Source organism: Uloborus diversus, chromosome 1 (genome assembly GCF_026930045.1).
Source record: "Uloborus diversus isolate 005 chromosome 1, Udiv.v.3.1, whole genome shotgun sequence".
Classification (NCBI taxonomy): domain Eukaryota; kingdom Metazoa; phylum Arthropoda; class Arachnida; order Araneae; family Uloboridae; genus Uloborus; species Uloborus diversus.
Genome location: NC_072731.1, coordinates 77,245,209 through 77,258,748, shown reverse-complemented (window position 1 = coordinate 77,258,748; position 13,540 = coordinate 77,245,209). Strand labels below are relative to the sequence as shown.

The window sequence follows — 13,540 nt, the reverse complement described above, 5'->3', positions numbered from 1 at the left end:
TTTTTTTTCCCAATTTTCTCCCAGAGAATTTTGTACTATGAGATCTAATCTTCGTTTTTATTAATGTTTCCTGAGAAAAATTGTAAAAGATTTGAGGCAAAAGGACGCTGGCAATAAAAAAAAGGTGACCAAAAAAAGAAAACTTCCGTGAACGCCATTTTTGCCCCACAATAGTTCCCAAGAAAAAAGTTCCTAGGGTGAACAGGAATTATGCACAAACTCAACAGGATAGGAGATGATTGACTGCTTCTGAAGCACAAGCTCACGGATGGTAGGGTCGATTGGGAAAATAGGTTTTTTTTAATCGGAAATTTTTTTTAGCTACGTGAAACTTAGTAGCCATTTTTGGTCATTCATAAGATGGAAGTAGACACAATGCTTAAAAGCATGGGCGCCCATGTGTAAAATTTTAGGGGGTGGCTCAGATATTTTCCCCATGGTTTAGCAGCATATTTTCCCCCACAGAAACCGATTTCAGTACATATTAGAGTTATTAAAGTTTGACATTTTTAATAGATTATTCATTAATGGCTGGAGAAGAAATATTTTTACATTTTTGCAAAGAAAAAAGTACTGAAAGCAAGGAAGTTCTAATTTCTAAGGGGGAGGGGGATTGAGCCCCCACTTTCCCCCCTATCCTATATGGGTGCCCTTGCTTAAATGCCTAAGTTTCCAAAAACAAAGCAGAATTGGATGTTTTCTTTAACTGCAACTAATGAAAATAATGCAAAATGTATTGCAAATTGATTTTTTTTTTAAATTTTATTTTAAATATGTAATTTTCTTGATAAAAAATTTTGTTCTTAAAACTTAATCTTATCCTCATTGCCTTGGACGCAAATGTGCTAAAAACTTTTCAACTCAATTGTAGTTTTACGAAGATTTATTATTTTAAAATGGTTTTCATGCTACAAATTCAAAAAATTACTTTTTAATTTTTGTCATAGCCACCATATTTGGTCATTCCCAAGATGGCAGTACACAAAACTTTTTAATTGCCTAAGTTTCCAAAAATGGCATTGGATGTTTATTGCAATGCAAACTATTGATAACGCTAAATGTGCCTCCCTTTTTTCTGGATTATCTGTAATTATTTTCTGGAATAATGCAAAATTTTATCTCCAAAACATTTTTAAAAAATTCTAATCGATTTAGACGCTTATTTGCTAAAAACTGATATTTTTTCTTAAGTGTAGTTTTTCAATGATTGTTAATCAATTATAACTACTTTTATCCTACAAATTCAAAATTTTTAATTTTAATGTAAGCTTCCTTTATATACAAAAGAAAAAAAAAACTGACAATTATTGGCATCGACGTATGGACGGATGTCAATTTTTGTTTATTATGCACTATATGGTGGTATGCCCATCGATGCAACAAGTTAATCATATTTATACTGAAAAATAGCTTTGTACTTTACTCAATATGTTTTGTGTTACATACTAATAAGAAAATAAAAAGAGGAATTGTGAACCAAAAGCAGAGAAAGATTGCTGCACAATCACAGCAAATCATTTATATGCATGACACAGGGCATCAAAGAAACGCTAAAATATGTTGAAAGTACTTTGTTTTTAACAAGTAGTAAACAAAAGAAAACAATTTTGAACAAAATGTTGAAAAAAAAGAAAAACTGACAGAAAATATTTTAAAAAATCAAATTCTTTTTTTTTTTTAAATCTACAAGTGAAAAAGTTTCAGTTCTTAAGCATTGTTACTTAAAGTAATTTTGATTATTTTGAAAATATTGTTACTTAAACTTAATTTTGAATGAAGCGAGTAACCTGGAATTTTCTAAAAAAAAAATGAAAAAGTAAGGAATTTTGTTCAGCCACAAATGTATGAACCCTGACCTTTTTAATTATTAAAAAAAGGAGAAAGTTGATTCCTGTGATTTAGATGTGAGAAGTAGATGTGTAGGGAAGTGACTGTATTCTTCTCTTTTAATCAATGATTTAATATTTTAAATTTTTCACAGCGGTTGTAAACTGAGTTTTTATCATTGTTGTATATTTAAAAAGAAAAATATTAAGCATTTATTCATTTGTGTATGGTTTGATGTAAAATATTAACATTTCAAATTAATACTGTAGGTGGTGAAACTGTAAAAAACATTAATCAGGTATCTGGAGCTTATGTTACTCTTTCTGCGTTGCCTCCTCCCAATGCTCAAGAAAAAGTGTTTGTCATAAAAGGCCAACCCCCACAAATAGAACATGCCAAAGACCTCATTAATGAAAGAATAGGAGGAGTCGGCACTGTGGTATTAATCTTTCTTATTTCTATAAATGTTTAAAACTTATCCCTTAAATTATTTTTCTTTCTGTTATTGCACTAAGTGTTTCGTTGCAGGAGAATTTCAAAAAATCAAAAGAAAAAAATATATTTTTTTTCAACTAAAACATGATCAAAAAAATCTGCAGAGACTGAGCATAAAAATTTATTTCAATTTTAGAAAGTTACCATTTTATGTAGATTTTTGCTAATTGGTGGAATTTCGAAAGGTTTGACTCTCAGATTTGTGGAATCAGGCTTTTATAGTAGTTCCAATTTTAAAAGTGGAACTGCAAAAAAGAAAAAAAAAATCCCTTGTTAAAAGGTAAAGTTGTATTTTTGCTCAGCATGCTTTATATTCTCAACCTTTCAGAATGTTAATATGTAATAAAGAGATGCTGTTAACTAATGTAAGCCCATTTTTCCATGTGCTTGTGAATGAACATATATTTTTTGATTGATCTTTCGCAATTTTTCTGCATCCTGCACAAGAATCTGATTTTTTTTTTCAGTTTAGAACAAAAAAATTGTTACTAAGTAAATTAATCATTCAAATTTTGTATTGAAATTTAGAACCATCATTCACCCCATAAAAATCTAGTAAATTATTTAAATAACAAGTACAGTATAACTTCAATTTTAAAATACCCGATTTAACGATTCCCTCAATTTCGCCGGTCCAGTTTTGACTGCATTGCATGTCTATGCTCCTCGATGTAACGATATCCTTGATTCAACAAAAGCTTTTTCCAGTCCCTTGCCAATTGTTAAATCGGGATCATACTGTAATTTAAAAAAAGAAAAAAATTTTTTTTTAAATAATTTGGTGATAAAAAGTTATATTGTTTAAGCATGTTTGTTTCTTTACATTTCAAATATTAATTTTAAAACAAATGCTCCTGCTATTTATCATAATTTCGCAATATTTAATCGTTTAATGCACCGAATTTTCCAAAAAGTAGAAATTTTCAGACCCCGAAGAGTTCCTATTTTTCTTACTTTTTAGAGATCTCTCCTTATTTTCCTACTTTCTCTTTTTTTCCCTACTTTTTCTTTCTTTAGTATAGCACTTCTAATTGTGCATTGATTTTTTAATGGTATTTTCTACTCTTGATATATCATCAATATTGAAGAGTTGCTCTTCATTTTTATGTTCAGAGTTTATGGCTATGCGGCATATCTGAACATTTAAAAATTTTTGACACTCTTATTCTTTTCAGGGTGCGGCAATTGTACTGATATGGCATATCTACTGTAAGTTATTGTACTCAGGGTGCCTGATCAAAAGGATAAGGGGAGAAAGAGATACAGTCAAACCCCGCTATAACGAACCCTCAACGAACCGACTTGAGAGATCGCTAAAACCGGGGGTTCACTACATCTGATTTTCCAAAAAATAGTCAAAATTCAGTAATATTTTACAATAATAATCTTCATAATTGCACAATGACTTAATTATGTGGTTAGGGTAATAAAATTAAGTTTTAGAAATAACTAGTAACTATATTTTACTCAATAAGCAAATTAAAATTTTACTTTTTTTTATTTATCAGTTGCAGGGAAGAAAGACGTTATTTTCGGTTGAAAACTTTTGGATTTTATATACATATCAATTTTTTTCTCAACTACTGCAAAAGAATCCACAATATGTTTGTCAATGTTTTCGGTCGCAAAAAAATTGTTCAAAATATTTACAGCTGCTTTTGCAGCAGAAATGGACCCAAGATTTTTTGTTTGATTTATAAACTAGAGAGAGTTTCTTCATGTTCTTAAAGCACCTGGGTTTATTCGATTTTCCAATAACCATCAACTTTCGTTTTTCAGAGCCAGTCATGTTAGCACAAATAAGTGGTTACCCGTTTGTTGGAGTGTTTTCCGCCGACACATTTTTCACCTTTTAACTTCAATGTTTGATTTGGAGTCAGCTTATAAAATAAGCCCGCTTTATCGGCGTTAAAAATATCCTTTTCGTCGTAATCTCGAATGATGTCCGGCCACACATTTTGCATCCAATCTTTCACATCAGAAGAGCACACACTTGCAGCTTTACCCACAACTTTTCCACTCGTTATGTTGTGCCGTTTCTTGAATCTATCCAACCACCCATTAGAACAGACAAACCCTTTTTCATTAAAATGTTCGGCAAATTCATTTGCCTTTGCCTGCGGAATGGCTCCCGTTATCGGTACATTTCTGTTCCTCTGCAGAGTGAACCACTTAAATAACGCTTCATCTACATTTTCCCTTACTGCTTTTCACATTTTTTTACAGCCGTTTATGTTTGTTTCATAGGCAGAAACAATTGCATCACGGTTCTGCCAAAGTGGCTACAGTAGATTTTGAGAGCGAAAATTTTTTGCAAAGTGAGGATTAGGTTTCGCCACTTTCTAATTTGCGAATTAATTGCACATTTTCTTCAACAGAAAATGCTTTACCTTTATTTCGCCTGGCCATGATGATTTCTACCTAGTTCACACGATTATCCGCAGTGGAAATTAAACTAAAAATCAGAGCAAACGCACGAGTGACCAATAATCTCGTCCTCTGACTAAAACCAGTTGAGAAAATTGAGGGAGCTTGAAAAAAGGCTCCCCCCCCCCTCCTGAAGAAGCAGCTGCTCTTGCAAGGAACAATAAATGAGGAATGTGGTTTGGACTAGAGATTTCCTAGAAAAATGGTTGAGAATTGTAGAAGATGGAGTTTGCTGAGAGAACAATTGCTAATGAATTTCATTGGGGCATGTGCAAAGAAGAACTTGAAAAATCAGACATTTTAGGATCGTTATAGCCGATTTTTTCATGTTTCTGGATCGTTATAAGCATATGGAATTGTATTAATGACATAGGGCTTCAGTTCGGACCAATTAAAAGGTTCGCTACAACCGGGAGATCGCTATATCACGGGTTCGCTATAGAGGGGTTTGACTGTATATGCAGGCCTTTGATGCCAGGTGCTCCCCCTTCGCTCTCAATTTTGTGAACAATTTCCGAATGAATATTTTTGTTGTATGGTGAGGATTGATAGAAACTATATGACTTCCCTTTTTATGTACAGAGAAATATTAGTAACTGATCTGTGTCTTTGATAAAAATGTTATGTTTACTATGTGCATAGATTTTTCTCTTTTTTTTTCTGTGACAAAAATTTAGGAACAAGGAGGAGGTAAAAAAATCATCAAACTAATAAAACAATATTCGTTTTTATTGCTTGAACTGGCCTGTCATTTTGACCCCCCTGGGTGGCTAGCAAAGGATGTATACTGAATGCAAATTTTATCTGAAAACAACAAAAACCACACAAATTTGTATATTTAAGCATTAATTTTCCAAAGCCAGGGAGGGGAGAAATTGACCCCACTGATGTCTGTAAATGACGTGCCTGAAACAAAAATTTATGTTGAATGCTAAAAATACATAACATAATACCTTTAGCTGTAGTTTACTTATCTAGTCATTTATTTCGTTTAATTATTTTATTATAAATTTTATGTCCCATATTTAAGAACGAATTTATTTTAGTTCTGCATTTTCAATCTCCCCCGCCCCCTTTTTTTTTTCAAACTCAAACATCTGCCCCTGTTTATGCAAGAATGCATGTCAGCTGTTGATTATTTTTTAATAAAACTAATTTAATATTTGCTTTGCTTTTTGTATCATAGTTTATGACAACAGGAGCTGAAAGTGTTAGTATTTTCAAATGATAAATGGATGCTCTCGAAGGCATGTTTTCGATTTTGACTAAACAAATCATTAACTAAAATGGTTTTATTGCACCAAAAAATAGGAATTTTATTATTATTTTTTTTAGTGATCGCCATATTGCATTTTATTCAGCCGCACTTAAAATTTTTATTACCGTATTGTTGAAATTTGTTTCTTTGTTTGGATTTTATTTTCATATTTTTGTAATTAACAATTTCTACCAGTTTATTTTTCATTCTGATGATTATCAGATTGTTTCATTCATTTTGTTTTTGCGACTTGGTCTTTCAATAAATCCCTTTAATACTTCAAAAGTACTGTTAATTTATTTTTGGAACAGTTTTAAATCAAAAATACTGTTAGTTTATTTTACATTAGAAATAAAATTTATGCTAAATTTGTTTCCTCTTGACGTATGTGTAGTCCTATCTCTTCCTATTTTTTCCTACTTTATTAAGTGATTTTTTTCCTACTTTTTAAATTTTTGATTTCTTATTTCCTCTTTTTACCCCCCTCCCCCCCACCCCAAAAAAAAACCACTTTGGGGTCTGAATTTTTATCTTGTTTTTCTTCATTTCAACATAATTTAGTTTAACACTAGAACCGCGGATGGGGTCATTTTGACCCAAAAGCAATTTTGTTTCCGATTTCCTCAAAAAGTTACGAACGAAATTGAAAAAAAAATCGTGACTTTTCCTATTTTTATACCAATAATAATCTGTGAAACTATGATACTTTAAATACTTACCACTTTTTTGTTTTTAATACTTATACCTAAAACCGCGGAATGGGTCATTTTGACCCCATTATAATCACAAGCACTAAAGTTGCAGTTCAACGTTTCCTAGAATAGGAAAAGCTTTTTCAGTCCTCTCTCCATTTCCCAGATGAAAGCAGAACAATACTTCAAGGTCACTAAATTGTTATTGATAACAGAAGTGCAGGTGGGAGGGGGGGGGGGCATCTGCAGTAGTAGTAACAAGTGTTGCAGACGCCCCCCTCCCCTAACGTTATTGTTCCTTGTGGGAAAAATGCGTCTGGTTAGTGTATTCAAGAAATGTTTTCTTTCTGATGTTTTTTGTTTCGGCCTAGAAGGGAAAGTGGTGAACTGGCGCACATCCGGTTCTGTATGACTTTACAACTGGTTGTTCGCATTGCCTTGGATAGTTTGATTGTACCAGTCTGTTCGATTTTTTGGCGCCTTGTTTACACGGAGATAAAATTGATCTGATGTGAAAATGGCTGGAAGAAATTGGCGTAAATTATAAGTTAGCGAGGCCCTCAAATATATGCAACAATTATCGGAAAATGAATCCAAAAACGATAATGATGAAGAAATTGTTTTCAGCGATGGTGAATATGTGCTCCCAGATGAAGATATTTCCTCGAATGAAGATACCGTATCTAATTTTTCTGGACAATGTACTAGCAGGAAAACTATTTCTGGGAGGAAAGACAATATGTACATAAGCGAAAAAAGTTGTCAAATTCAAATCCAGATGAAATAAAATCTGGAACTTTTGTTGCAAATGGCGAGGTCCTCGAATATACGCAACAATTATCGGAATATGAATCCGAAAACGATAATGATGAAGAAGTTGTTTTCAGCGATGATGAATATGTGCCCACAGATAAAGAAAATATTTCCTCGAATGAAGATACCGCATCTAATTTTTCTGGACAATGTAATAGCAGAAAAACTACTTCTGGGAGGAAATTTACACTACAAAGTGAAATGATTAAAGTTAATGGGAGAGAATTTTATATCTTACTAGTATATTGTATAATCTTAGTATTACTCTTGTTCATCAAAAATATTTTTTTGATCAACAAGAACCTCTTTCTAAACATCAAAGAACCCATTTTAAGCTTCAGGTCAAATTGACCCCTGCCCGCGATTTTAAGTATACGGAAATTTCCGCGGTTCTAGTGTTAAGTAAAAGACAAAATTCATCTTTCTTGCTCACATGTAAACAGAGTTTCTTTTATAATAAGTATGGATTCTTTCTTATAAGAACCTGAAATGGTTTTGAAGGTTTTTTTCATGATGTGCATATAGTTTTTGATATCTCAAATAATCTATTTTTTTTTTTTTACTTTTCAGATACAATCCCAAAATCCTCAAAATCACCAGAATTTTCAACCCCAGTTTCCTCAACAGCAGCAATTGTGAGTAAATAATGTTTTCACTTATATAATAAGTTTTTAATTTCCCATCCTGAAAAGAGTTATTAATTATTAAATGATTTCATTAATTCTCAAGATAATTTAGGTAATTTCTTTAAGGTTGTGAAAGATGTTAATAAAGTTAGAATTTTTTATGTGCTAATTGATTCTCTATGGGGGTTAAGAAACTAATTAAGCAGCTTTATCGAACCCATAGAAGCAAGTTTTACTTGGTTTTTTATTTGTTTATGCTATAATAAAAGGTGCATTCCATAAGTAATGCAACCAAATTTTTCCCAACGCAACGGTAGAGTGCTGCGTGTTCTCACTTTGGCTAGGTGGAAAGCGGTTCTAGCTACAAAATGCGCTTGGCCCTATTAAGCTGTGAGTTGCCAGAGAATCGGGACGTGTGTTCCTGTGAATCCATTTTGAGTTTGTGCAACACAGCACAATGGATCGTCATGACAACCTGCCCTGCCACAGCGCCTTCGTTGTCAACAACTTCCTAGTCAGGACCCACACCCAATTGGTTCCCCAGTCTCCTTATAGGCCGGACCTGGCACCTGCTGACTTTTTTTGTTTCTTTGTTTAGAAGAAGCTATGAAAGGGACATTCTGGAAAAGGCCTTGGATACCTTTCGGGTATGGAAACACTGCCTCCAGAAGTGTATCGACGCAAGGGGATACTATTGAGTAGGGTGGTTCAAAAAAGGCCCTTTTTAAAAAATTCGTGATTTATATTGGTCCTACCCCCTCATTTGGTTCCATCCGAGTAAAAAATAATTATTGTGAAGTTTGAGCTCATAATTTTAACATTTAGAGGTAGCTCAACAGCCTCGAAGTTTCGCATTTTACCATTTTATGCCATAAATGCAGATAGAAATAAAATTGACGCTAGGAAAAGTAAATAATTTATGTAATTAAAATTGCCAGCATTTTGTAAGTTAAAAATAGTTCCATAATAATAATATTTCAACAGTTATGTATATGGCTTTCCTTAGTACACATTACAAACTCTGCTTTTTTACATTCAGGATAAGCTTGTCAATGTTCTGCGACAACTTACAACAAGAATTGGAATTGTTCTTCATTTCGTGTCATTCTTCCATTAAACTCTTTTATAAAGGCTATACCCCTTTCAGCATTATCATTAACCACTGAAATTCCTTGAATAATCCTTTTTGCTTTCTTAAAATCCTCCTGAAGCTCCCAGATTTCTGGATCTACGTGAATGAAGGTATCAGGTAAACACATGATTTGAAGAAATGAAATTGACCCCTTTGTCACAAGTTCATCAAATTTCATATCCATAAAATGTTTTAGCAAAATCTTAGGGCACTTCACCACATTATTTTTCCCGTTTACTTCATTCATCACCTTCACCATCTGTCTTTTAATACAGTGTGGCACTTTATTGGCAAAAAGGGCTAATGCCACAAACTCTTCTGACAAATACCGCAGGTGATTGGCAAATTTCTGTGTTGCAGTTTTGCTTATGTCTTCATCAATCTTTTTATACTTCAATAAAGATTTCATTAAAATCATTATACGGTGCATTTTGAGGCATAGAAACAGTCATCCAAGCCTTTAAATACACACGTACAACAAATATGCATATTTTTTGCAATCCCTTTTCTTCTATTGACGTGATGGTAAATTGACAGCTAAACATCCATATTTTGAAACAATACAAAATTTTGGACATCCATCTAACATGATGCATAGTTCCAGGTGCTACAAATTTGATACCATGTGGAGGAGATTTACCGAGAAATATTAAGCATAGTTCAAGACATTCTCAATAATCATCTCTCTCTCTTGTGTGTCATGTGGTAATCTTTCAGCAAATACCATTGTATCATCCTTTACATCTGTCACTTGTGCTAAAATGTCCTTATTGTTGATGCCTATGATGTATTTGTCTTTGTCTATGAATTCCAGTAGGCCTTTAATGGTTCAAAAGGAGGTACTTCTGGTTCGGAAGAAAAACCCAAACATTTATTTAACACCGCACCAATAATTAATTCCATAATGTGATATCGACATGGAAAATATAGTAACCTTTTCTTTAGTTTTTTGCTCTAGTAAAACATGGGTACCCTTGCTTTCCCCGGTATTGACACTCTTTGTGTCAAAGCACATTGCAGAAACTTTGTCAGTTAGACTCCAGTCCTACAAAGCTCACCTTCTTTATTTTTTTTGTCATTGTACTTCTGGTTTTTTTTTTTTTTCAATAACATTGCATTGTTTCACAGTTTTGGAGGCTTTTTTACGGAAAGTCTAGCTTTCTGCCAAAATTTTGTTATTTCTTCTATTGTATTTCTTGAAGATTCTCTTACGTTTTCTTTAATTCAATATGGTTATGAGGAAACATACCCAATGCCATACGAATTGAAGGTAGTTTACTACCTGTCGGCTCACTTATGGTTGAACTAAGAAGATAAACCTCTGATTTTGATCTTATTGATATATTTGCCATGCTCAGTTATTTTAAAGTAAAAAGACATATGCATTTCAAAAATAAGTGCAAACTGCCATTCCAACAGTGGTGAAATCAAAACCAAAACAATTAAGAATACATGCATAAGCAACAACAAGTTGAAAATTTTTTCGATCACGACTGTTAAAGGAATAGATTTTATGTATTTACTTGTATTTACAAAAGTATTTTCATGATGGCTATTGTTAAGTCTCTACATAAAATAGCAATTTTATAAAGCAATTGTTTTCTTGTTAATAAAAATAGCAATTGTATTTTATCTTAGTGAGGTCAATGGTCGTGTGTCGTACGCGTTCTATTCAGCAATGATCTGCGTTGAGCTACCTCTAAATATTATCGAAATGTTTTCAAATTTTGTCTGATTTATTTTTTAATACATTGGAACAAAATGGGAGGGTAGGACTCAAAAAATTTTCACCTTCGAAATCTTGGACCACCCTACTATTGAGTCTTTGTACAAATGAATTCTGTCAATTTTTTTTTTTTTTTAATTTGGTCACAAAACCTATGGAACACACCTTGTATATACTTTTTTCTGTAGTCAAAGAGCATGATAATATTACACCTTTAGGCAAAGAAAAAAATATATATATAGTACTGTATGTATTCACTCCCTAGCAATCAAGATGAGCAACACTCACCGGGCATAAAACTGGTCAGTTAAAGTCAGTATTTGGTCAGTATTAGTCAGTATTTAGAGAATTTAGTCAGTAAAGTCGGTTTTTTTTTGCCAGTGTACTAAATAATTAATTTTAAGATAATATTCACTGTCAATTTTGTTTTCATTTTCTGATAAACTTTAAATGCCAAAAAAACAATCAAATGCTAATATAGCAACCTGAATTCGTCTACCTGGTAGTCTGTTTTAGGGGAGTGTGTTGTACATAGGGACACTGTTAATTTCTAAGAATCTATTTTTAGCAGCCATATTTTTGTAATCTCTAATAGTAACCTTCACTACTAAATGGTGCCATAGTAAAAATCAGCATCAAATGAGTAAAATTGACAATTTTGACAATTTAATGACAATTTTTATTAATTTTGATGTCAATTGACAATTTGACATCAAATGAGTAAATTTGACATTAATCTCTAATAGTAACCTTCACTACTAAATGGTGCCATAGTAAAAATCAGCATCAAATGAGTAAAATTGACAATTTTGTGAAAGAAAATTTCATGACTCCAAAGTAAATATTTTCTTCATTTTTATTTCATTTTCTGTCTTTGTATTTGTAAATTAAATCAACCGAATTTATTTTATTTTGTCATAAAAGAGAAGAAATATTTTGCAAGAAAATAATGGTAGTGCATCTAGATTGACCATTATTTTGGTTTTTCTTAAGTCACGTTGTGATAGTACCTTGGAACAGCCAAACATTTTGTACCTTAGAACACGTTCCAAGGTACAATACATGCATGGTTCTTAATAATTAAGATATGTTTAGGAACATGGAACAATGTTCGAATCTTATGTAGTCTTTTAAACACATTTAGTGTTAAATCATAATTTATTATTCATAATTAATCATTCCTGATTTAATTCGCTGCCAAGAATTTTTTTTTTCTGGTGCAAAATTGGCTCAAGTATATGGCTGTTTCCCGAATCATGAATCCCTTTTTCATAGTATAACAGGATGTGTCCCAAAGTTCAATAGGATGTTGTACCTTGCGACAGCTTGAACTTTTTACTTTAAAAATAGCTGGCAATATTTTATTTTCAAACTGAGGGCATTCTAATAAATACATTGCATAGAAGTATGTTGGGGTATTTTAATGTAACTTTTAGATTTTAAATTTGATTTATATAATTGACATTAAAAAATAAAATATGAAAAGTCCCAAGGTACAACACTCTCCCCTATTTTATAAAAATCTTTGCTATTCTTTTATTGGATTGGGATCATTTAGTTTTATGGAAAACCTAGCCCCCCCCCCCCCCCCACACACACACACACACTTTGATATTGGGTATATTTGAAACATTTTCCTGTTTTTGCCCAAAGTACAAGGTAAGATGAAGATTTTTTCCAGCAATAAGGTATACATAAGAATTAAGTGTGTACAATATCAAGATAAGTGAAAAATTTGTCATGTTTAAATTCTTATTTAAATTTGTTGCCTTTAAGAGTCATTTTTTTTAAGCTTGGACACTTTTGATAGTTGATGTCTTCGATTTTCGTAAAAATTTCAAGATGTGTTAGTGGTACTATGATAAGAAAAAGTGAAGTTTATTTTTTTAAAAAACTGATTTGTTTGCCCTTGAGTAGAGGTCAAAGTTTAAGAACGTGAGAAAAAAGAGCTTAATATATGATTGCTTTGCTTCAAAACCAATGGGTGTAGCAAGCCAATTTTTTTTATGTGGATACTACTTGATACTAGGTACATGCTAGCCGAAATATTTTGGTCGCTCATTCATGGCTTTGAGGGCAAAGGTCAATTGAAAATGCTATTTTTTAAACTTTTTTTGCCCTGTTTGGGCCCGGATATCTGCTAAAGCCGTGAGTAACCCTCGAAAATAAGTATATACCTAACTACTCACCACAGTATAGTACTAAGAAAAACATGAAATATCAAGGGTTACTCTTTGCTTTAGCAGTTAAACGGTCTCAAAGTCGATGATTTTTTAAAAATAGCCAAGTTTAGACGTCAATAACTCTGATCGCGACGCATCAACAACTTTGGGACACAGCTGTAGTTATAGTCGAAGTGGTCTATTTTAAGGTCCAGGTTAGAAACCCATGGCAACTAATAAACTTTTTTAGTTACACGGTCTCAAAGTTGAAAATTTGATCTATAATTTCAACTTATTTTTTTTTTCAATTACTCTATGACTGATGAGTTAGTAACTTCGAAAAACAGTTGTAATCATACCCTAAGTGATGTAGTTGATGTAG

At 32.4% G+C, this 13,540-nt stretch overlaps 1 protein-coding gene across 4 annotated transcripts in view; it reads left to right on the top strand.

The window, feature by feature from the left end:
* Positions 1–13,540, top strand: part of LOC129230504 (far upstream element-binding protein 1-like) — a 159,559-nt gene that overhangs the window by 77,826 nt on the left and 68,193 nt on the right. For all 4 annotated transcript variants that reach the window (XM_054864909.1, XM_054864930.1, XM_054864922.1 and 1 more), the window contains exons 13-14: positions 2,097–2,266; positions 8,083–8,147. In XM_054864909.1, the coding sequence (XP_054720884.1) occupies positions 2,097–2,266; positions 8,083–8,147 (235 nt within the window). The remainder of the gene's footprint in view (positions 1–2,096; positions 2,267–8,082; positions 8,148–13,540) is intronic.